Source organism: Branchiostoma lanceolatum, chromosome 3 (assembly GCF_035083965.1).
Source record: "Branchiostoma lanceolatum isolate klBraLanc5 chromosome 3, klBraLanc5.hap2, whole genome shotgun sequence".
Classification (NCBI taxonomy): domain Eukaryota; kingdom Metazoa; phylum Chordata; class Leptocardii; order Amphioxiformes; family Branchiostomatidae; genus Branchiostoma; species Branchiostoma lanceolatum.
In genome coordinates this window covers 6,568,639-6,593,268 of record NC_089724.1, presented here as the reverse complement: position 1 = coordinate 6,593,268, position 24,630 = coordinate 6,568,639, and the positions used below count along the sequence as shown (strand labels likewise).

The 24,630-nt window shown below is 41.5% G+C and overlaps 2 protein-coding genes across 2 annotated transcripts in view; one reads left to right on the top strand and one right to left on the bottom strand.

Moving 5' to 3' along the window:
* The first annotated feature begins 1 nt into the window (after position 1).
* On the top strand, positions 2–5,360 carry LOC136429886 (secretion-regulating guanine nucleotide exchange factor-like). The gene is made up of 11 exons (XM_066419982.1): positions 2–178; positions 498–627; positions 1,205–1,357; positions 1,693–1,787; positions 2,058–2,121; positions 2,246–2,344; positions 2,528–2,596; positions 2,927–3,292; positions 3,664–3,791; positions 4,097–4,133; positions 4,378–5,360. The coding sequence occupies exons 1-11, from the start codon at positions 152–154 to the stop codon at positions 4,479–4,481; spliced, it is 1,272 nt and encodes a 423-aa protein (XP_066276079.1). The 5' UTR covers positions 2–151; the 3' UTR covers positions 4,482–5,360.
* LOC136429887 (dynein axonemal heavy chain 8-like) overlaps positions 5,232–24,630 on the bottom strand; it is an 87,999-nt gene continuing 68,600 nt past the window's right edge. The window contains exons 87-98 of the mRNA XM_066419983.1: positions 24,403–24,605; positions 23,490–23,716; positions 22,833–22,988; positions 22,172–22,288; positions 21,765–21,866; positions 21,472–21,632; positions 20,363–20,519; positions 10,178–10,330; positions 9,584–9,773; positions 6,863–6,984; positions 6,297–6,440; positions 5,232–5,948 (exon numbers count right to left, since the gene is read on the bottom strand). Of these exons, the coding sequence (XP_066276080.1) occupies positions 5,805–5,948; positions 6,297–6,440; positions 6,863–6,984; positions 9,584–9,773; positions 10,178–10,330; positions 20,363–20,519; positions 21,472–21,632; positions 21,765–21,866; positions 22,172–22,288; positions 22,833–22,988; positions 23,490–23,716; positions 24,403–24,605 (1,876 nt within the window). The 3' untranslated portion in view covers positions 5,232–5,804. The remainder of the gene's footprint in view (positions 5,949–6,296; positions 6,441–6,862; positions 6,985–9,583; positions 9,774–10,177; positions 10,331–20,362; positions 20,520–21,471; positions 21,633–21,764; positions 21,867–22,171; positions 22,289–22,832; positions 22,989–23,489; positions 23,717–24,402; positions 24,606–24,630) is intronic.

Genomic DNA, 24,630 nt, shown 5'->3' with positions numbered 1-24,630 from the left:
GGAATCAGCTGACCGGATGTAGAGGCTCCGCCCCGGAAGTAATACTTTGACCCAAAATGGTGGCACAGTGATAGGAAGAAGGAAAGTTTTGGTGAAGTTTTGACGGGTTTTGAGGAAAATGAAGGTTTTTAGGACTATTTCTTGATGTGAAATGGAAGAACAGGTCATTTTTTCGTGGGTGAGTACTGCCTGGTCTTGTTTATCGTTTGCTTATTAAATTTGACAAGTGTTTTATGACGACGTTTGCACATGTGTGTACTAGTACGAACTGTTACACTGACCAAGGAGGTTTTATACTTACAATAACAGTATCAAAAGTTTCAAAACACGCTCATATTACACTGGAGAGGTACACATCGGACAGCTATAAATTACGGAAACAAAACTGTCATTTGCCTGTATGGTTTTTCAGCTAGAATGTCCAAAACACAATGTGTGTAGATATATATTCCCAATATTTAATGTTTTGCTGAAACCTTTTCCTACTACTCTAACAGGGAGCCAACAGTTATGGCCAACTGGGCGTGGGTCACCGTGACGATCGCCACTCCCCACAGCAGCTGGAGGGGGTCAACTTCAGGGTCAAGGCTGTGACAGGCGGCGGAGGTCACACAGTCCTTATCTCTGGTAACGCAATCTTATATTGTTAGTGAACTACGTCTATTATCTGTTGTCAATACCCATAGAGGGCAGGGGTTGTCTCTTGATCTGCTATAAGAGCATCCTTCGCACTGTAAATCTTGAAATGTTTACAGTGCTTTTATTTTCACAGTGACCTCTCCGCCACAAATTCATAATACCGCAAATAAGCATTTTGAATGTATTACTACAGCACTCCAAAATTGTTTACTTTAAACCACAAAATCAAATCCTCCGTTTTCCTAATGCAAAGTGAAGTTCTTGCAAAAATAATTGAATTTACAGTATCTTTGCAGTCAGCCATTTAGATGCACATAAAAACCCTTTGAACTAGAGCACTGGGATTGCTTTGATGAATGCAATTTGTTTGGATTTCAATACATGTTCAAATCTGGCAAACACTTCTTTGCTAAAACTTGTTTGGAATGATGTGTGCTTAGACAGTTCTGGATTGTGAAGGCAAAAATTTCAAACTATAGTTTGCTATGTAATTCATGACAGAGGGTAATAAAGACAGAACACTGCAGTTGTGGACTAATCAGATGCCATGTTCATTATTTTTCAGCTGAAGGCAGGTTGTTTGTATGCGGGTGGAACCAGAAGGGTCAGCTGGGGCTGGGACACCGGGAGGACGTGTCAGTCCTGACCCAGGTCACAGCCCTGACTGAACCTGTGGACACTGTGGCCTGCGGGTGGGACTTCACACTGGCTGTTACAGGTAGGTACAGGCACATCTTGTAAACTAAACTATTCCATTCAACAAGTTTTCTTTCATTTTGAGGCTACCAACTTCAACTTGCTTAAGAATTTTGTAGCCTATATACCAACTGTAAGTTTGATATAAGGTTTGGACCATCGCATACCCGTACTCTTTTTCGAAAGTTGTAGTGGGTTCTTTAACGTGCGTGGGGTGTGGCTCTCCCCAAACATGGGACTTCCATTTATAACGTCCTATCCGAGGGATGCCATCAAACTGTGCTGTGGGGCATGTTTACATAGCTCGCATGGCTTATGTATAGCACTAGTAATAAATGTGATCCACACATTTTGCAGAAGGTGGACACCTGTTCTCATGGGGCTCTAATGCCTTTGGTCAGCTGGGTGTTCCAGAGGTGAAAGGTCACTCTTCCACTTCAACTCCAGTACAGGTAAGATGTCATGATCATAATATTCTCCAAAGTAGTATTTCAGCCACATTGTAGAAGTAGAGGCTAGGTTGCAAAAAGGTTTCTCTGATATTTAAGTTGCTTTACAGATAGTCAGAAATACAGTCAGTAGATGAATTTAGCATTGTTTGTTAAATTCAACTTTACTGAATGTTGCAGTGTTAGAAATGAGCAACTAAAACAATACTGAATATCATAATTCTGTAAGCAGACATAGTTTAAATCTTCTGTGTTTGATCTGTTATCCAACAGAGTTTACAAGGTGTGAGAATAGTGGGTGTTGCAGCTGGGCTGAGGCATGCAGTAGCACTGGATGGTAAGTTGCAGAAAGAGTTTTTTTATCATGATCACTAACACGCACAGTGTCACACAGATTTTTTGAAGCTTTTTTATTTCTAGTGAGTACATATGGTGAGAACATCTGGCTATGTATGTTACAGATACAGGTTCAGTCTGGACATGGGGTGCAGGGAAGAGAGGTCAGCTGGGCCGTTTGGAGGGAGACAGATGCTCAACTGTCTCAAAACAGCCTGGCAGAGGTGGGACTCTTAAATCATCATACATCTTCAGTGATAATGTATATCAAAGTTATTCACTGAGCCATGATGGTAGCATTTGTTTTATCATTTAGTGATTTCAGGTTTTGCAGCCAGGTTTTGCAGCCTTGTTTGCTTGTAAGTGCCTTTTGTAGCTTATGAATGGCTCGTATTTGTCGCTCACAGTACAACTTGATGCAGGCCCTTCCGTTGTTGCTGTCATAGCAGGATCTTACCACAGTGTAGCTCTTACTGGTAAGTTGCTGGGACTTATTACTGTACATAGATTATTGCATTGGTCTAAATACTGAATCTTGAAAATACCTATTTGAAGAAAGTACTAACTTGACACATTTATCTCATGTCTGAGAAAAATTGTAGTGGAACTAAGAATCTTTATAAAGTGTGTTGCAACATCTTTGCAATCTTAGTATTGACATTAGCTAATGATAGTAAGTCTTGCAGTTACTTTTGACCTCAGAAGGCTTTGCAAACTTCTTAATACTCTCTTTACTCTGGCATTAGCTTGCAACCAGGTATGGTTATCTTGTATGTTTTCTGTAAGTTGTTTCCTTTTTTTTCCAGCTTCTGGAGACCTGTATGTGTGGGGAAGAAATGACAAAGGCCAACTGACAAACATAAACAGTTGCAAACATGAAGGTCAAGTCACATCATCACCGGCTTCAACCAATCACGTGCAAGATTCAATTAAATACAAATCAACTGATAAGGAACAGTCATCATCTTCATCTGTTTTAGCCAATCAGCTTCAATCTGATACTCCCCAGAAAACTGTTTTAGACGCGACATTGAAACCTGTACCTCATAAAACTTCTGACACAAGATCTGTCGACGTTGTTGAATCGCCTGTCAGATTGGATTCCACTCTTTTTGATGGGAAAAAAGTTGTACAAATTGAAAGTGGATGGACTCATCTTGTGGCAATAACAGGTAAGTTCCTCATTCATTATTTGTCTCTAGTAAACAACGTTAACATTTAGCTTGAATAGTCAGCGGAAATGTCTTTATCTCTGGTATTAAATGCAATAATTGTTTGTGAATGGTTGTATGCTGTTATAGAGGGCAGGGGTAATCTCTAGATCTGGTGTACCAGTATCCTGTGATATCTTTGCATCCAGCATATCATTTATATGTGCATCAACTGTTAAAGCGTTGGGATCACTGAACATAGCATTAATATTCTCTTGATTTACTGTTTCTCATCTCTGATCCATAACAATTCAGATTGCACACTGTTAATTGTAGATTTTAGTCATTTCCATTACATATTGTTTAAAGAAGCTTTAAATATCTTGTTTCAGAGGACAGGAGAGTTTGGACGTGGGGTAGAGCTGACTATGGCCAGCTGGGCAGGTTTGGGGACAGGACAGCACTGCCACACAGCTATCCCCAGCCTGCTGAACTATCATCGCTGTATGGAGTGAAACAGGTGGGCATCATTCTTACTGTCGATGACCTAGAGGACACCACGATGGAAACTTTGCAGTATTTTAATCAGGAATCCTTTTTTGTATAACCAAGCCCTTAACCTTCTCCCTAGCCCTAACTCTGTAACCAATAGAGAATGGGGTGCCAAATGACTACTTCAGTGTGCTAAATGTTCAAGCAATCAGGAAGCCGAAAGACAGAAACAGGGCCCTTTAATATCACAACTTAAATCAGACTGCCGGAATATCTCACTTACTAATTAGCTACCATCTTCTAATTACAATTTTCACTATTTCCAACCTACAGCTGCAGTGTGGATCAGAGCATAATATTGCTGTAGTAGGTAAGTTACTTTGACTTAATACTGGTTCCAACTTTGTGAAAGTTCACCGGTCTTTGTTTTTACAGTCCGACTGGATTGAAAATCCTAAATGTGGGTTGAATGCACAATGAAATCACTGTTGTCTACTCTTTGTCAAACAAGTCATTTGCGAAAAACACAACTATGAATAGATATGTGAACTTTTGTTGAATTTGCTATTTTTAGTGTTGGAGATATTGAAAGTATTGTCTGCTGCTCTTTTCAGATGACCAGGTTGTGTGCTGGGGGTGGAATGAACATGGGATGTGTGGAGATGGAGGTGAGGAGGATGTGTTGGTACCCAAAGTTGTGGAGGCCCTCCAGGGTTAGACACCAGTGTGGGTCAGCACAGGGGCAGGGCACACCATGGTGGGGATGGAGAGGAAAAACTGCTGTTGATGATGGGACATCCAAACAATGTGGAGCAATTCCAGGATAACACATTAGTTTGGATCAGCACAGGGGTAGAGAACACTGTGATCGGGATGGAGAGGAAAATCATATGTTGAAGATATGACACCCAAACAAAGCGGAGACACTTCAGGACACCAGTGTGACTCAGCAATGGGGCGAGGCACAGCATATTTAAATGTAATGTTGAAATGCCTGTTGACAATGGGACACCCAAGCAATGTGGAGAGACTCCAGGGTAGCACAACAGTGTGGATCAGCACCAAGGACATGGTTGAAAAAAGGATGTGAAGCTTCATCAGTTGGCATGGAAGCAGGACACATTCATAATGCTTAAGGCATTAATAGGATTTTTCTTCAATCGCTGTGTTTATAGTCACAGATTTCATAGTCGAAATTACATCATCAGAATATTGTGCTCATAAAAGACAATCACATTTTAGTATGTTTTTAGTAATCTCCAAGCAGATCTACACGGTGCCAAAATCGTATATGCTAGCCAGAGAAGCTCCAGTCAGCCAGATAAGCTCCTGTCCGGCACTTATCTGGCTGACTGGAGCTTCTCTGGCTAGCATATACGATTTTGGCACCGTGTAGACCTGCTTGGAGATTATGTTTTTAGCAGTGGAACTTAAAACATTTTATGTCAGAGAAATTGTCAACATTTCATTGTTAGGTTTTTAAATCATTTTATTGCCATGTGATGGAATGTTACAGTGTTGTAATTTATGTAAAAAGTAGTGTCCTCTTGTACATAGTGATAACACATCAGTAATAGAACATTTTTATAAACATCAACATCTTGAATTTGTGTAATACATTCGCAGACTTAACTGGCCTGAAAGGTGGAAAACGTGTTTCTCAAAGCATACTGATATTACTGTGTCTGACATTTTCTCTTCGTAGTAGTCACAAATCAAATGAAATGAGACCATTACTTGGTAACATGTTTGCAGTACTAGAACTCCATGTAAACATATCAATTGACAATCACATGTACATTTGGCGCAGAGCAGCATTTTTGCAATGGTATAAACTGCAAGATGTCCCCAGAACTCAGTTCACAAAATGGAGCAAAGCTGAACTAGTGTGAACTGCGAATGGTAGGACAGAAACTTTCAATTGACTTAACATTCAACATAATAACATGTGGATAAAGTACACATATTTTGGAATTTGTATTATTAGAACAAAACCGGTGAATTTTATGTAAGAAGCAATGGTAGAGTGTTAGCTGCTGCTTTATTTGATGTCACACAGAGCAGCGACTCCCCTGAGGATCCAGTGGTCAGGACTCTGGACAGTCTTCATGAGGATGACTGTGATGTAGGTAAGGTCAGTACGGCATGGCTTCTTGTAGGTAGGACACTGGTACAGCTTGGGGTCCTATGGGTACAATAATATCATCTATTAATAACCTTTATTCAACCATATAGTCCTTGATTAGCTAGCTATCCTTCCCGGAGCCCCAATGCATACAACAACACACAAACACACTCTCACTCAACACAACAAAGCAAACGAAGTAGAGAGTGAAGAAAGGTAACACCCTACACTGCGACCTAAGCATTTTGATAATAGCATAGACTATGAAAGAGCACTTGATACCTCAAAAAACTGTTAAATTGAATGAATGTGCCCAAAGACAAAAGTGTGATTTGAAACAAATACCATATTAAATAGATTATTATAACACTTGAATCCAGGACCCTTAACTCAGGTTTGTGACCTTACCTTGGGTGCTGTGGAGTTGACAGCAAACATGTGCACCACAGGCAGCAGGGTGAACAGCACCTTGGGCTGGGGCTCGGCCAGACGGCAGTTCTTACGGTCCCAGCTGGCTCCATCCAGGAACAGCCCATAGATGTACACACCCTCCTGGAAACATAACACAACAGGGGACATAAGCATGGAATAAGGAGATCATGAAACAACAGAAATCTGACTCCAGGGAGAACAGTGTGAGATTTGTTAGAATTGAACGCTAATGAGTTCTTAGTAAAACAAACAAATAAACAAATCACTTTAAGACACATGCTCATTGCCACATTCACACCCTTAAGACTTTGCAGCCGTAAATGTAAGCCATGCATTGATTAGCCTGACTGATTTGGTGTACTATATGTATATAGTCTCTACTTATGTACATAGAGCTGATTTTGACATTGTCAAACCTTCAGTGGCACTTGTTTTAAAGAACGAAAAATGCATCAGAAAGTAATTATGCAGATCAGACAAAAATATGTTTTTTAGGACTATTCCATATTTTCAAAGGTGGAGAATGGGATTTCTGCACTCACCGCAGGAGAGGAAGTGATGTCCTCCTTCATATTTTTAAGGACCTCGCTGTGTAGTGTGACGCCGTCCAGGGCCCAGCCCTTGTGGGCACGGGTTACCTCCTGTCTCATAGCAGTCAGGAAACCTGCAGATGCAAAAAAAAAGGGGGAAACAGGGTCATGGTTCGTTGATGAAGGTTAGACATCCAGGTGATAAGACACACCAAAAAAACAGTTACTCAAGAAACTGGATAAAATTTGTCAGAATCTTAGTACGCAGTTGCTTGAGTAATTGTTCTTTGGAGAGTCATGGTTTATAGCTGAGGGACAGACATAAGGTCCTCTCTCAACCAGATGCCAAAAGAGTCCAATAAAACAAGAGCTTTTAAAAAAAGCTGGCGTTTCGGCTACGTTTATAAGTGTAAATTGTCTTTTCCCTTTACTTGAAGTAAAATCTGCCAGAGGAAGTCACTCAAGGGCTGTTCAGTCTATAAGAAAAATTGTCATTTTGGGAAATGAGTACTGTTTTAATAGAGAAAGGCAGATTGGGGAAAGCAATTTTGAAGTTACGTCACTTAAGTTAAGTGCTTTTGAAAAAGCTGGTCTTGGCCTACAACTTGTACTTATTTGTAAAATGTATAATAGGCTCATTATAAAAGCTATCAATGTAATCATGTACATGGCACGCAATAAAACATAAAATTTGAAAAAGCACCATTGAATCATCAGCACTATGGTAATTAAGTGAAATAGAAGTTCATAACAGCTAAGGTTCTATCTAAAATGACTACCAAACGTCAAACAAATCAACAGCTACCTCATCCGTATTATTCTGGTTTCCGCATTTACAACATTTCTTCCTTATTTTCCTGGGTAATTTTGCTAAAATTCATGAAAATTCCCATAGTTTTGTGCCGAGGGGCGCCACTTTCCACGTCCGTGTTGTCTGAATGAAGTCGATACTGAACAATGGAGCATTTGCTACTGTAACAAAGAATCGCTGTTTTGCAAACAACATCAAGAGCCTCTGTTTACATCGGGGATAGAAGTTTAGTGGCGAGTGTTTTGCAAGAATCATCTTACCGCGCATAGGAGCCGCTGCACGGTATTTTCCATTACAATGAACAGAAAAATTCGAATGCCGGGTTTGGAATCTATGAAGTCCTGTTCATAAGACAAAGGCCTTGTATATATTAAATGAATATTTAAAAATAACAAATATAAAATATTTCTTTATTTATTAATGAAAAAAATGATATTCATAAATATGATATTGATAGATTAATATAATATCAATATATATTTTTGATATTCAATATCTAAAAAGAACCAAAAAAAACCATGCACGGACACGAACCCGGATCTTCTGGGTCCGAAGTGCTTCGCGTTGCCAGATCGGCCAAGCTGCGGTACGTAACTAGTCACTCTGAACGTAATGCTATAACCTCACTATATGGTATCATTTATGCCGATTTTTGGTCGTTTTCTTGACGAAATCGTTTTTTTTCTTCTGCAATCTTGTGGAATAGATGTAATATGGTCATTTTTCAGGATATCAAAGTCCGAAACCACAATGCAATGATATTTCCGAACAGTTGTAGCAGTTACATGCGGTCGCCGTCCTGTGTCACATGCAAATCTAGCCTGCCTGCCTTTTCGTGCTCTCTTGCCATATAAGGCAACGGCTATACAAGGATTTGAGAACGTATTGCCATATAAGGTCTTATTGTGTGCGACACAGTGTTGAACCAAGCTTCCCTGGTTCCTTCCTTGAAGGTAAAAGCCAGGACAATGCGTTCCGGCGCGCATGCGCCGAAACGCAAAAATCAGATTGACATGCTACATTATGGTTATTGGCCACACCCCGCCAGCGACGGGCCAATACAGACTTCCGGGCACCTTTGACCCATTGCTGACGTCACACTTAAAGGCATCCAAAGCATTTTATGAGTCTTGAAACTTTAATTAAAAAACTCAACTTTCTAGTCATTCCTACAGATATTAAGTTTCAATAACACTATACAATTACATATCGAAATCAAATGAGCAAAGATACAATTAATGTCGTTGTGTGGTGAGAGCTGATAGAAACCCAAGCCCTAATAGACTGATCCTGACTGTCCATCACAAGTAGCGGTTTGACCAATGAGAGAGTGACTGCATGTCCGTCAAATATTTGCATTTTTATGTTTTGACGGAGGTGGGCGGGGCTATGGTATCTACAGTATTTACAGTAGGCGTGTGAAACTAAAAGATTAACATTTAGAAAATTTTTGTGCCGTTTTTGCGCACTTTTGACAAGAAATCCGAACGCAAATGTGGTAAACAGTGGCATTAATTGTCAATTTTATAAAGATTACACCAACTAGAATATTTCCAATTTTCAAGTCTTATAAAATGCTCTGGGTGCCTTTAAGCTCAGGTCAAGTGATGTAAGCTTTGGGTCAACTTGAGAAGGACCCGAGGACTGGTCGGAAGCTTGTTGGTAAGCACTTTACTTCGTGTACGGAAATAGGGTGCAAATTTGTCACTACTTTGCAGGGTGCTGTTGGGATGGACAAAAATTTCACCCTTTCCGTTAAAAAAATCTGAATTTTATGACTTGATGAAGATGGATTTCCCTTTAGCTTAAAATTACAGATCTAACAATGAAAATGAACAACATGGCCTCCCAAACAATTAGTGGGATGGAAAGAAAAATCTAAAGCTGGAGACAGCCCTCTACATTAACATGTTTTCCCAGACCTTGTGGGTTGAAGAAGCCAGTCATCCAGAAGGTGTTAGGTCGTCCATCGAACAGCCATGAGGAGAACTGTGCGTTCCTCTCCAGCAGTTCAGTGAACCAGAAACCCAGGGTGCTGGACTCCCAGGACACCTTCCTCCACAGGGCCGGCACACGCGCATCAAACATGTTGTCAAGGGCATCCCGAAGGTTCTGTAGTCATAAAACAATGGGAATCAAACACATCTATAAGATACTTGTGCTTTAGCCAATATCTTCCCATCTATGGCTTGTTTATAACTATTTCCAAGCCAATACAAACTTGGAGACAAGGAGTAGCCTTTCGCATGTTTAACCTTGTTTAACCAAAATGTTATAGAGATGGAACAAGTCTACAAGACATGTATACTCAGATATAAAATTCATATGTTATTCATTTTCTGACAGGAATGATTTCTATCTCTGTCAGTCTCTCCACTCTTATAATATATTGAAAATTATGAAAGAATAAAGACGTGAAATGTAGTTCTCTGGAAGCTGTAGGCTTATCTAAGTTTCTCCATTTTTATATTGAAATTTATGAAAGAAGTAAAATGTAGTTCTCTTGCAGCAGTTACCTCGCTCATGATGATGGTCCCCTCAATAGCCAGCTTCAGGTCGGAGAGTGTGATGCGGACCAGCGTGATGACGCGCTGCATGCGGTCAATCTCCTGACGCAGGAAGATGTTCAAGGAGGTCAGGGCTCCCATCTTCTGCAGCCGAGCTTTCACCTGCAGGGAAACACTACTGCTTGAGAACAATTGAGGAATTTCTGGATCAAGATTTGTCCCAATTAAACAGACCACTTTTTCTTGAAAGCTGGTGCAATGGCCTAGTCAGTAGAGTGTTGAGCTAGCATTCTGACCCCAAAACCACGGTTTCATACGTCGGTTTCATACGCGTATGAAGTTCATACGCGTATGAAACTGCCGTTGCGTACCAAATTGTGGGCGGCGCGGTGGGTGATATTAGTACGCGTCGCCACTTCGGCCGGCAGAATTTCGTACGCCTCCTCGGTGTGCAGTTTGTTACGCGGCGGGGAAAATTTCGTACGTCCGCTCAGCGGGCCGGCAAAATTTCGTACGTCCGCTCGGCGAGCAGTTTGTTACGCGGCCGGGAAAATTTCGTACGCCCGCTCGGCGGGCCGGCAAGATTTTGCACGTCCGTTCGGCGAGCAGTTTGTTACGCGGCCGGGAAAATTTCGTACGCCCGCTTGGTGCATGGCAAAATTTTGTACGGCGGGCCGGCAAAATTTTGTACGTCCGTTCGGTGAGCAGATTGTTACGCGGCCGGGATAATTTCGTACGTCCGCCCGGCGGGCCGGCAAAATTTTGTACGTCCGTTCGGCGAGCAGTTTATTTTGAGCCTGGGTAAACTTCGTACGACCGCGGAGCAATTTGCAACGCGTTTCGGTGAATTTCATACGTCAGGCGATTTTCGTTCTCGATGGCAAAATGACGGACAGTCGTGCTTGGCGGCGGACGGGCCGTATCCCGGCCGCGGGACAATTTGCAACGCGTTTCGGTGAATTTCATACGTCAGAAAATTTTCGTTATCGATGGCAAAATGACGGGCAGTCGTGCTTGGCGGCGGACGGGCCGGCCGGGACAATTTGCAACGCGTTTCGGTGAATTTCATACGTCAGAAAATTTTCGTTATCGATGGCAAAATGACGGGCAGTCGTGCTTGGCGGCGGACGGGCCGGCCGGGACAATTTGCAACGCGTTTCGGTGAATTTCATACGTCAGAAAATTTTCGTTCTCGATGGCAAAATGACGGACAGTTGTGCTTGGCGGCGGACGGGCCGGCCGTATCCCGGCCGTGGGACAATTTGCAACGCGTTTCGGTGAATTTCATACGTCAGGCAATTTTCGTACGCGATGGCAAAATGACGGACAATCGTGATTTGTTACGGCGGACTGGCCGGACCTATCCCGACCGCGAGGCAACAAGCAACCTGTTCGTTAAATTTCATACGCCAGACGATCTTCGTACGCGATGGCCAAAAAAAAAGGGATTTGATCAGATACAGCTTTACCTTTCTCTACATTCAGTAACCTATTAAACTATCTTTAACTGGGGATGCCATCTATACAGGTACGTGTTTTTTTCCACCTTTTCTGCCTCTTGTCTTGAAAAGGTTTTACATGTAAAGGAAGCTGATTTGTATGGCGACCGTCTTGATTCTCGTTTCTACTAATGAAGCGCTATCCTATCCTAAAGGAATTGATCCTACAAAGGATGTTTATTCTACTGACAAATTATGTAACTTTCTACTAAGCTCATTTTAGTCGTAACATCGAAAGAAAAAAATGGCACACAAATTCTAATCAGTTTACGGCGGTACGACTTAAGTCAGACCCCCCCCCCTCCAAAAAGATGGATATGGCGTCTTTGCCTAAACTGATGAATATGATAACCACGGAGGTTAAAATATTTTAACCTCCTTGTGATAACTTTCAAAGTAGAGATGTAATTCTGGCTACCATAGACGTAACTTATTTACCATCATTGGAAAGGCGGGCGGTGGAGAAATATGGCCAGTATAGCAGTTTATCGTGCGATTGAAAGTAACGAGGCTACTTTCCAAACAACATACGGCAACATTTGCTAAGACGCTGTTATATCAAACGTAACTACATTTATATATAACTATTGTATAAATAAAAATCTAAATGATAACGTAAAGGCTTTAACTCACGAGAATACCCGGGATGGTAAACACAGGGCTTTGATGACCTCTAGGCGCGATGATTTAAGAGAAGTCGGGGGTGACAACATCTTTACTAGCAGTCCAAGCTTGTTATGATAGCTTACCCACGCGGAAAACAATGGGAGCAATTACCTGGCCGAACAGCCGAAACCATTTCGTAATTGTGACAGGGTGTCGTAAAAACAAACTCTGAATACGATTACAAATTGCTGACTTGAGAAGGAAACCTGGCGTTTGAAAAAAAAAGTTCAGACTTTGGGAATGGTGTTTTAAAAGAAATGCATTTTATTTTCTTAAGGGCAAATCAGCGTGGCCAAGAAAAATATTCAGAGTAGTTCCGTCCGTCTTTTGTTCGTTGAAGGTAAAGCGCATTCCTTCAGCCCATGGGGGGGGGGGGGCTAAACTGTTGCAAGTATTGCATCAATATTTAATCCTTTGGGAAAGTTGAAAAAAGGAGGTGTCATAATTTCAGGAATGAACAAAAACTTGCCATAAGAATGCTAACCTGATCTGTCAACTGTCACCAAATGCATCTATACACCCCCACCCCTCAACCAGAGCCTTTGGATTGTTCCATTAGACTCCAAACAGCAGACTATTCCAATATACATATACAGCGGGGGTGCGATAAACCCCAAGATGGGGATAGTTCTTTTTTTCTTTTTCAAACTAATTCAACAAGTTATCTATTCCCAACAATAGCCACCCCTATCATAGCACCCCTATATTGCTCAGAGTTCAGGAAAAAATCCATCTACCAAGATAGGCACAGTCGCTAACTCTCGTAGACCTTTTCAATTGATAATGATAGATTAACTCTAGTAACGTTGTGTGTATGTGTGTGCGTGTGTATGGATCTGCTATGACATATGGTTTATCCTAAAACTACATTCGAATCTTTCGGTTTCTACTAACAAGCTTTTAGTATAAACAGTGATATATAAAGTATTTGACATACATTTAGCACTGTTTATCGAATGGCATTACTTACGTCCAACCTCTTCTGTGTACTGGGTTTCCTCCCTTCGTAACAAAACCATGATCTAGAATACACATCTCTGTCTGGCCATTTGCATTGACGCCAACGTCGCGTCCTCCAAGTGAACAAAGGCATTGTCTAAGTACAAACGTCGTGTCATACATTCTATTCTAACGGATAGGCATTTCCTTTATCAATTCATTGTTACCTTTTGTTATGTACATCGCACAAACAGAATGCCTAAAATGTGGTCGTCGGTTTGTGAAAGCCGCTCAATTTTTATCTAACTTCGTGATTATTTTGACTACGGGTATTTTTTCTTAGACACAGGATTTGATTTAATTTCATTATATTCCCCTTCCAGTGGGAAGGGGGATATACTGTTTTTGCTTGCCTGTTCTTCTTCTTCTTCTTTCTTCTTCTTTCTTCTTCTTCTGCCAAAAACCAAGTAGATGTGCGGTGGTAGGTCTACTAATGGTATTGCAGCAAGTTATATGTACCTTATGTTGAAATGTACGGATGTTATATTTGAGATGTAGGTACCTATAGGAAAGGTGAATACACCTGACAATAAATTATGCTAATGAGGACCTCATTTGCATAATTTATGCAAAAACTTGTATTGCGTTTACAGTAAAAGCTGCAGACGTCATATTTGAGATGTAGATAAATTTAGGAAAGGTAAACACACCTGACCATGAATTATGCTAATGATGACCTCATTTGCATAATTTATGCAGAAACTTGTATTTCCCTTACCGTAAAAGCTACAGATGTCATATTTGAGATGTAGGTATCTGTAGGAAAGGTGAACACACCTGGACATAAATTATGCTAATGAGGACATCATTTGCATAATTTATGCAAACACTTGTATTGCGTTTACAGTAAAAGCTGCAGATGCCATATTTCAGAAGTAGATACATTTAGGAAAGGTAAACACACCTGGCCATGAATTATGCTAATGAGGACCTCATTTGCATAATTTATGCAAAAACTTGTATTGCGTTTACAGTAAAAGCTGCAGATGTCATATTTGAGAAGTAGATAAATTTAGGAAAGGTAAACACACCTGACCATGAAATATGCTAATGAGGACCTCATTTGCATAATTTATGCAGAAACTTGTATTTCCCTTACCGTAAAAGGTACAGATGTCATATTTGAGATGTAGGTATCTGTAGGAAAGGTGAACATACCTGGACATAAATTATGCTAATGAGGCCCTCATTTGCATAATTTATGCAAAAACTTGTATTGCGTTTACAGTAAAAGCTGCAGATGCCATATTTCAGAAGTAGATACATTTAGGAAAGGTAAACACACCTGGCCATGAATTATGCTAATGAGGACCTCATTTGCATAATTATTGCAGAAACTTGTATTTCCCTTACCGTAAAAGCTACAGATGTCATATTTGAGATGTAGGTATATTTAGGAAAGGTGAACACACCTGGACATAAATTATGCTAATGAGGACCTCATTTGCATAATGTATGTATATCCCTTACCGTAAAGACTACGGATGGCTTATTTCAGATGTAGGTACCTTAAAGAGAGGTGAACACACCTGTACATAAATTATGCTAATGCGGACCTCATTTGCATAATGTATGTATATCCCTTACCGTAAAGACTACGGATGGCATATTTCACATGTAGGTACCTTTAGGAGAGGTGAACACACCTGTACATAAATTATGCTAATGCTGACCTCATTTGCATAATTTATGCATAAACTTGTTTTTCCCTTACTGTAAAGGCTACAGATGAGATGCAGGTACCTTTAGGAAAGGTCAGAAAACCTGGCCATAAATTATGCTAATGAGTGCATTATGGATAATTTATGCATATCCCTAACCATAAAAGCTACGGATGTCATATTTGAGATGTAGGTACCTTTAGGAAAGGCCAAACACACCTGGCCATAAATTATGCTAATGCCGACCTCCTTTGCATAATTTATGCAGAAACTTCGTCATATCCTTACAGTCAATGCTAAGGATGTCATATTTGAGGTGTAGGTAATGGGAGGGGAATATTCTGCATTTTCCCGAAAATGTTGCCATTCTAGTTGATTTCGTTTTGTATTCGACTCAGTGTTGCATACTATAAGTAATGTATACAATAAAGGTCTTCATTTATTTATTATTAGCACCTGGTAACGTACCTTTTGCCATGTGTAAGCATGCCGATTTCAATTGTTAGAAGAAGAGTTTCCCACGCCGTTTTGCTCAGACCTCTCCTCTATGAACTCCACGTTCTGACGAAGTTGTGTATGTTCTGCCCTGTGTTGCGTTTGTATCTAAACCGTTACCTTCTCCTAACTCAAGTTGTGGTCGGAATTATGGTTTTACTAACACAATTTACGTCAGGGCTTACCTTTCAATGATATATGTTTGACATCTGATAAGGAAACAACATGGATTTAACCAAGGAAGTTAAAAGAAAGGCATACACCGAAACTGATAATTCTGTACGAATAAAAAATATATTCCAACAATGACGTCTGCTAAAGCATGAATCAGACAGAAGCAGCCGGTAGTATCAATTTTCCCACTGTGACCAAGTAGATTAAAATAGACTTTTAACCGCCTTGGTTTTACATCATTACGTCAATTTTGTGTTACGAACTTACTCATCAATCCCTAGCGCAATATTTGACTTCTCAGTGGCTACTTTGAATCTATTACCAAAGCCCCCCTCTCACTGGACCCGCGGCACTCAACGAATGTCATCGACAAAAAACGAATCCTTTTAACCTTTGTGTTTTTGTTGTCTTTTGGGTCATGCTTTAACGTTTTGAATGATTCCATTATAAAGTCAAGAGTAACACAAATCCAGTTTAGGACGCTGCGACGCCGCCAGCGTGCCGCGGGTCCAGTGAGAAGGGCGCTTTATCATGCGGTTCAACAAGTACAAGATACAGAAACATGTAAGGTAAACAAGAACGGCAAAGGTGAGTCACTGATTAAGTTGCATCCGACGTCAACTACAGCAGTATCCACAGAAGAACACAGTTCATGGGGAGCAATACGCTTGCCACTAAAGCAACTGGATTTCTTGTGAATTTCAGTGTTGAGATTGGGTCCAATTTGAAATCTTTTTCACTGATTTTACTAACCCTTCATTGCGTATTTGTTGAAAGTTGTGTTGGAGCTGGTGGGTTGTATTTCTATCTTATAATTCTGATTTATAATATAATACCTAACACTTGTAATATGCTTTGAAAATGTGAACCCTAACACCACTGACCCAGTAAATCTTCACGGTTTCAATTCTTAGAAATGCAGCAAATAGAGTTCAAATTAACAAACTAATGTCTAATTAGCAAATTACTAGTACTCTTGAAAATTGGGGATAGTACACAGATGGTGTAATTGTTTCAGCCAAACTCTGGGGGAAATACTGTTTTTTTTTCTTCATTTGCCACCAAACATCGCGTCCCACAGTAAACAATGGCAGTATCTACAAGTGACATCAGGACTTACCTTTAAAGATTTTTCAATAATAGATCTATACGTTTGACATTTGAGGAAATAGCAAGAATTAAACGTTAGAAGAAATGTATACAACGAAACTAATAATTTTATACCGAGGAAAAGCTTGCAACAATGCCGTCTGCTAAGGCATGGATCAGATAGAAATGGTCGATAGTTTCTATTTTCCCACTTGAACAAAAAGCGTAAAAATATATTTTCAACCTCCTTGCTTTTACATCGTATGTCTTCCTCTTTCCATTTGGTGGAACGAACTTTCTCATCATTCCTTCCCAAGCGCAAATAATGAAATCTAAATGCATTCATTCTTCATTCCCTACATCATCTCTACATACTAGTATGACAAATCAAGTGTGCATGTGTTTTCTCCCAAACCAACTATAAAGAACGCCACAGCCGGTACATTATGCACGACTTATACATCGCATGTGTCCAATGAAAAATCTACAACCTCGAAAACGGGAGAATTTTCAAAACTAATACATCGTACCTGCAGCTGCCCACGTATCAAAAATCTATACGCCCAACAAATTTTGAATTTCCAAAACTATTTCTAGAACATCAAACCAGTCCGCGTATGAAAATCTGTCCAAATATCGTCTTAGCGGAAGGAATACACGCAGTTTGTTCACCGTAACCAACCTCCTTGCCGTAACATAGTCCGTAACACCCCGGGCAGGGCGGAGGGGGGAGTGCTGCGTGTAAAGATCGTCTTTAGCGGAAGGAATACACGCAATCTGTTTACCGTAACATAGTCTGAACCCCGGGCAGAAAATAGTAGCCGCCGGGCGGGGGAATTTTTGCGTGCAAAGATCGTCAATAGCGGAAGGAATAAACGCAGTCTGTTTTACCGTAACCAAGGAGGTTTTGCCGTAACGTAGTCCGTAAAAGACCCGGGCAGAAAATAGTACCCGCCGGGCGGGGGAGTGCTGTGTGCAAAGATCGTCTTAGCATATGTCCAATGAAAAATCTACAAGCCCGTAAACGGGAGAATTCCCCAACTAATACATCGCACCTGTCCACGTATGAAAAATCTATACGCCCAACAAATTTTGAATTTCCCAAACTAATAATACTAGAACATAACATCAGTCCGCGTATGAAAATCTGTAGAATCCAAAATATATCGCAAATGTTCACGCATACTTGGCAAGCTCCGGCAAAAATTACTTTCACGTCCAGTAAATGATCACGTATGAAATTTCATACGTCGCCCACAAAATTCGCACACATGAAATTTTATACGCGTCATTGCATCATTTCTTGAACGCATGGCTCTCCATACAGTTGTCATATGCGTCTATTAATTTTAAAAAGTTAACTTACGAAATGACGCCCAATAAATGATCACGTATGAAATTTCATACGTCGCCCGAAAAATCCGTACACATGAAAAATTCGTACACATGAAATTTTATACGCGTCATAGCATCATTTCTTGAACGTATGGCACTCCATACAGTTGTCATATGCGTCTATTAATTTTACAAAAGTTAACTTACGAAATGACGCCCAATAAATGATCACGTATAAAAAATTTCATACGTCGCCCACAACATCCGTACACATGAAATTTCATACGCGTCATAGCATCATTTCGTGAACGTATGGCACTCCATACAGTTGTCATATGTGTCTATAACTTACAAAATGACGTCCAGTAAATGATCACGTATGAAATTTCATACGTCGCCCACAAAATCCGTACACATGAAAAATCCGTACACATGATATTTTATACGCGTCAGAGCATCATTTCTTGAACGTATGGCACTCCATACAGTTGTCATATGCGTCTATTAATTTTACAAAAGTTAACTTACGAAATGACGCCCAATAAATGATCACGTATGAAATTTCATACGACGCCCACAAAATCCGTACACATGAAATTTTATACGCGTCATAGCATCATTTCTTGAACGCATGGCTCTCCATACAGTTGTCATATGTGTCTATTAATTTTACAAAAGTTAACTTACGAAATGACGCCCAATAAATGATCACGTATGAAATTTCATACGTCGCCCACAAAATCCGCACACATGAAATTTTATACGCGTCAGAGCATCATTTCTTGAACGTATGGCACTCCATACAGTTGTCATATGCGTCTATTAATTTTACAAAAGTTAACTTACGAAATGACGCCCAATAAATGATCACGTATGAAATTTCATACGACGCCCACAAAATCCGTACACATGAAATTTTATACGCGTCAGAGCATCATTTCTTGAACGCATGGCTCTCCATACAGTTGTCATATGCGTCTATTAATTTTAAAAAGTTAACTTACGAAATGACGCCCAATAAATGATCACGTATGAAATTTCATACGTCGCCCACAAAATCCGTACACATGAAATTTTATACGCGTCATAGTATCATTTCTTGAACGTATGGCACTCCATACAGTTGTCATATGCGTCTATTAATTTTACAAAAGTTAACTTACGAAATGACGCCCAATAAATGATCACGTATGAAATTTCATACGTCGCCCACAGAATCCGTACACATGAAATTTTATACGCGTCATAGCATCATTTCTTGAACGTATGGCACTCCATACAGTTGTCATATGCGTCTATTGATTTTACAAAAGTTAACTTACAAAATGACGTCCAGTAAATGATCACGTATGAAATTTCATACGTCGCCCACAGCTGAACCGACTTATACTAGAAGTAGAACTTTGCAACGCCAATGATTTGGAAAAAAAAAAAAATGATTTGGTACGCAACGGCAGTTGTCGGCCCGCCGAGCGAACGTACCAAATGTTCCCGGCCGCGTAACAAACTGCCCACCGAACAGACGTACAAAATGTACGCCGAGCGAACGTACCAAATGTTCCCGCGGCCGCGTAACAAACTGCCCACCGAACAGACGTACATAATGTACGCCGAGCGAACGTACCAAATTTTCGCGGTCCGCCGAGCGAACGTACCAAATTTTCCCGGCTGCGTAACAAACTGTTCACCGAATAGACGTACATAATGTACGCCGAGCGAACGTACCAAATTTTTCCCGGCCGCGTAACAAACTGCCCACCAAACCGCCCACCGAGGAGGCGTACGAAATTTTGCCAGCCGCCCACTGCGCCGCCAGGATTTGGTACGCAACGGCAGTTTCATACGCGTATGAATTTTATCCGCGTATGAAACCGACGTATGAAACGCCGATTTTTGACCCTGAGTGCTACCTGGAGTGTTTGCACACGGTAGGTCGTGAGTTTGATCCCCGGCCGAGTCATACCAAATGCTTTAAAAATTGTGCATACTGTTTTCTTTGCTTAGCACTCAGCATTTGGGAAAGACAATGGCAGTGAAACAAACACCACTACCCTCTGCTAGTGATTGCACAAAGTTGTGGGGCCTAAGGGCTATTCAAACGGAAATTGGAGCCGCCCTAAGCACCATCTGGTGCGAGAAGGACTTTGACTTTCTCCTCTTCAATCAGAGACAACCATTCATCGACCATTCAACAAACTGAACAACTGGCTAAACAAACAAGCCAAGGACTAGGCATGCAACCAACCAGATAACCTGAGGGGTGACAAAGTTTGTACCTCATGAGGGACATAGTCAGGAGGCACTTTCTCCAACATCTCCTCAGCGAGACGGTACACCACAGTTTCCCTGGTTTCCCCGCCTCCGCCTCCCGAGTCCTTGGGCTGGATACTCATGATGGTGTCCAGCACGTCCTTAGCTGTGTTACTCTGGTACCTACAGGGAAACATCCAAAGAATCAACTTCAAAACTTGAGCAGTTGTGCTTTTTTTCATTATTTCTCCAAAACAATCAGCTTAAGTTGTCCTTAGTCACCTTTTAGCCTCTTAAAATCAAGGTGCTTTGCTGCCACCATTTGGTAATTTTTCCTTTCATCAATAAACCGATTCTTTGCCTTCCGATCACCAGTCCCTTGGATATTAGGTATCCAATTTTTTACATCTCTCCCTACACTAGTGCGTAGTCCAGTAGTTAGCAGCCTTACCTCTGGTACTAGAAGTCGCGAGTTCAATCCCGGCTGTGTCGCTCACCCGACATGCACACTACCGGAAAGGGTCGCAGTCTTTGCTCCATAAACCCAATTACGCAAACACAGCCGGTCACCGCACGTTTGCATACAGAGGAGCAACATATTACAATACACTTTCGGCGGACATTAGACATGCACCAACTCTACGGTAGTTTAAAGCTGCCCTAGGACACACTCCTCCACACATTGACCTCTGACCTCCACCGTTGACGTTTTTGGTTGATCTTGACAACTGTTCTCTGTAATGACGCTTCGGTTTATTTGTATATATTGTTTGTTGTCCTCTGGTTGTCTCACTGAATGTAACACGATTCGTTTTTGTTATTTATTTAGTGGGCCCCCTTGGAAATCAACTTCAAATAAGTTGAATGGGGCTACCCACTTGTCTGAAGATGAATAAATAAATAAAATAAAGTCCTTAGGACAGGATGTTAAGCCGTGGTCCACTGTTCATTGTGCTTATAGAGAAGTGCTAGGGGAATTTCCCAGTTACAATGAACCTGTAAATACTGTACACTGTCACGGCCAGTGGAGGAATAGCTCTTCAATGAGCTGAACTGGATCGACATCACTTTGAATTCACTTTCACTTAGAATCTTAGTCAGCATTTTCAACAGGGAGAATTTAGGTGTGTCTTACGTGATGTCTGCATTTGGGTGCAGTCCAAACACCTCTGGTGAGTCCACGGCTGGCAGGGCCTCGATGAACTCCAGGCACTCCTTCAGAGTCTTACACTTGGGGATCTTGTAGCCAATGTAGTACTGGAAGCTGTCGGCAAACATGGCCTCGTGGAACCACACCTGCAGGACAGAAAAACCGGTGTTCACAATTTCTTACTGGTAGCCTAACAGCTAAAGTTAGACACTGAAGATATTATAATTTGTGTCCAAGATGACTGTTTGTTGCAGCATATAAATCTCATATATACATACCTTGGCATAGGTGTTGAGTAGAGTTTTGTCAAAGTCATCAGTGACCCTGCCACCATACTGCACCTCCCCAAGCATGTAGCGCACAGTGTTCCAGGACACACCCTAAAGTTGGGGATAACAACCGTATTCATCATGTCAGCAGTAGTAAAATACTTCAGCTCTTTGACAGTTATGGAATCTGATTACCAAATCATAAACATTGAGAAACAAAATTGGGTTTATCTCTCTGTGTCTTTGCCTTTGTGTCTGGAAATCTGAATTGTAAGTTAAACTAGCTGTCAGGATTATTTAGAATTATCATCATCATCTGGTCGTGACGGTCTCACAGGTGATCATGGCCCTTCTCCTCCATTCTCCTTCTCTTGACTTAGAATAACTAGGCCAAAGTGAGATGCATGTTGGCATACCCGTTTGGGATCCATGTCATCCAGGTGGTTCTGTACAAACTGTACGCTGGCTGTGAAGTCTGCCTGGTTGAACTCGTACGGAATGTTCCATCCCAGGGGGCCATACTTGCGCCGTTCCTAAGGGATACACAGAGACAATTATAGACGACTCATTAAAAAAAAGAAAACTTTTGGTGTAAAAACAAGCCCCCGGAACGTCATTGGATCTAAAGTAACCGTTCATGGTGCTGCTTTTGTGATCATGAGACAAGACAAACATCAGTAGCTTAGTAACCTTTTGGCTCAACTACTCATCATCAACTATCTGCCTGTATCAACCGGGAACAAACAAGAAGTACATATTTCACTCCACATTGTCCTATCAAGCATCATTTTTTCTAAGTGTTCATATTCAGTGTTTCTAACTAAAGTGTCAGTAAAAGTAAAACTTCTGAAATTCACTCAGCCCCTTAGTTTCCATAGGAGGACGTCCGAAACTATTTCCTGCTTGGCTCGATGGTGAGCTTTTGAGACAGCCGTGGAAGACTTCCATAAATTGTTTTGAGAGTAGCATGTTGTGTCCAACAACTAAAATTGTTGTTTTGCCATGGATTGCCAAGAACAGAATTTTAGATATTTTCCAACAGACAAGGTATCTGTCCAACAATACTATGTTCCTGACCTGCACAACAGAGTGCAGGAAGGCCACTCCATACAACATGGGCTTCCACTGGGGGGCATTACTGATGTCCAGCTGGTCCTGGGACAGACCAACGTAGGTCCTCTTCAACCCTGCCCTCTGACCTTGAGGGGGCTCGTTGGTGAACTTGATTGATGCCTGGATAATGCAACAGAAGGAGGAGAACAATCAGGATGTGTAGCGCAAGGTCTAGATCCAGTCTGAAACATTTGAGAGCACTTGAAGATACTTGAGATACTTTGCACTTAAAGATATCCAAGAGCACTTGAGACAACAGGCTAGTACTCAATTCTTTTGACAGGTGGAGCTGTAAGTCTAGATCACTAATTTCATTTACCAGAATCTACTCATCTGTTTCTGGTGAATGGTTAACATCCCCCCCCAAGTATATTTCATTGAACAAAAGAAAGTTATGGTAACTTTGGATAAAGGAAATTTGGATGGCCACAAAGATTTGTCCACTGTTATGCAGGATTAGTAGTAGTTGTAGTAATTGCTTGGTGATGACTTCACGTTACAGTTCCATGGAAGAATGCTCTTGGAACTAGGCTGGACACCCCTGTATCTCCCTTTCAAGGATACCTGGTCTACATGTTGAGAGCATTTAAGATGAGGTTTTGTGACTGTGACAGAGCCTACCTGCAGCAGGCTGATGGGGAAGGTGGGGTGGACCTCTGTGGTGATCCAGACGCGGCAGGCCTCGTGGATGGGCTCGTGGGTGGTGACGGTCTCCAGGAGCTCGTCCATGAACTCCAGACCCAGATGGCAGTTCTGCAGCAGCACCCAGCCGCCCTGCGCCATGCACTGGTTCAACAGCCGACGGGCGTGGACCTCCTGGCCTTGGCCCATAGAGATGGCCTGGCAACCTGGGGGTTAGGACAAACAGTTCTTAATATGACTATGAGATCAAAATTAATAAAGTAAAGTTCTGCTGCAGCACCCATCCCCCCTGCGCCATGCACTGGTTCAACAGTCGACGAACGTGGACTTCCTGGCCCTGGCCCATGGAGATGGCCTGGCAACCTGGAATATAGGACAAAAGTTCTTGATATGAGATCAAACTTAACCTTCTTTCTGCTGCCTAACTCTGTAACCAATAGGAGATTAGTTGCCAAACGGCTACTTCAGTGTGCTGAAGGTTAATAAAGTAAAGTTCTGCAGCAGCAAACCAGCCACCCTGTGCCATGCACTGCTTCAATAGTTGATGGGCATGTACCTTTTGGCCCTGGCCCATATATAGATGACCTAGCAACCTGGAGAAAAGGACAGATAGAAACCATTTCTTATGGCATACAGTTACTAAGTACATGTAACTTAAAAGTGCATTCTAAAGCATCGTTCTGTTTCTTCATCAATAGCATTGCTGACAGACTCAGACCATTACGACCATGCACCTTTTAATCTCACAGAGCAAACTTAATAATTTATAAACTGACAATTAATGTAGTACAGGAAACCCTTTCATTGCTCTGGTGGGATTTCTATCTTACCTTATGATAAAATCTCTACATAACTTTCTTTCATATTGATGACATGAGCATGGAAGACCTACTGAGCTTGAGTTGTTTAGCCAGGGCTTCAATCTGGTTGGTTGGGTCGGAGCCCATGGACAGGAAGCAGACGAGCGGCACGCGGTTGTCGCTCTCCTCCCAGGTCTCCCTCAGATTCAGGATGACGGGCTCCGCGTACCGCGCTCCCATGGAGTCTGCAATGTACTTACGGGCCTGGGGGAGGGTGCGGTCAGGGCACCAGCATCTGTTGGGATGATTGAAATTTGGAT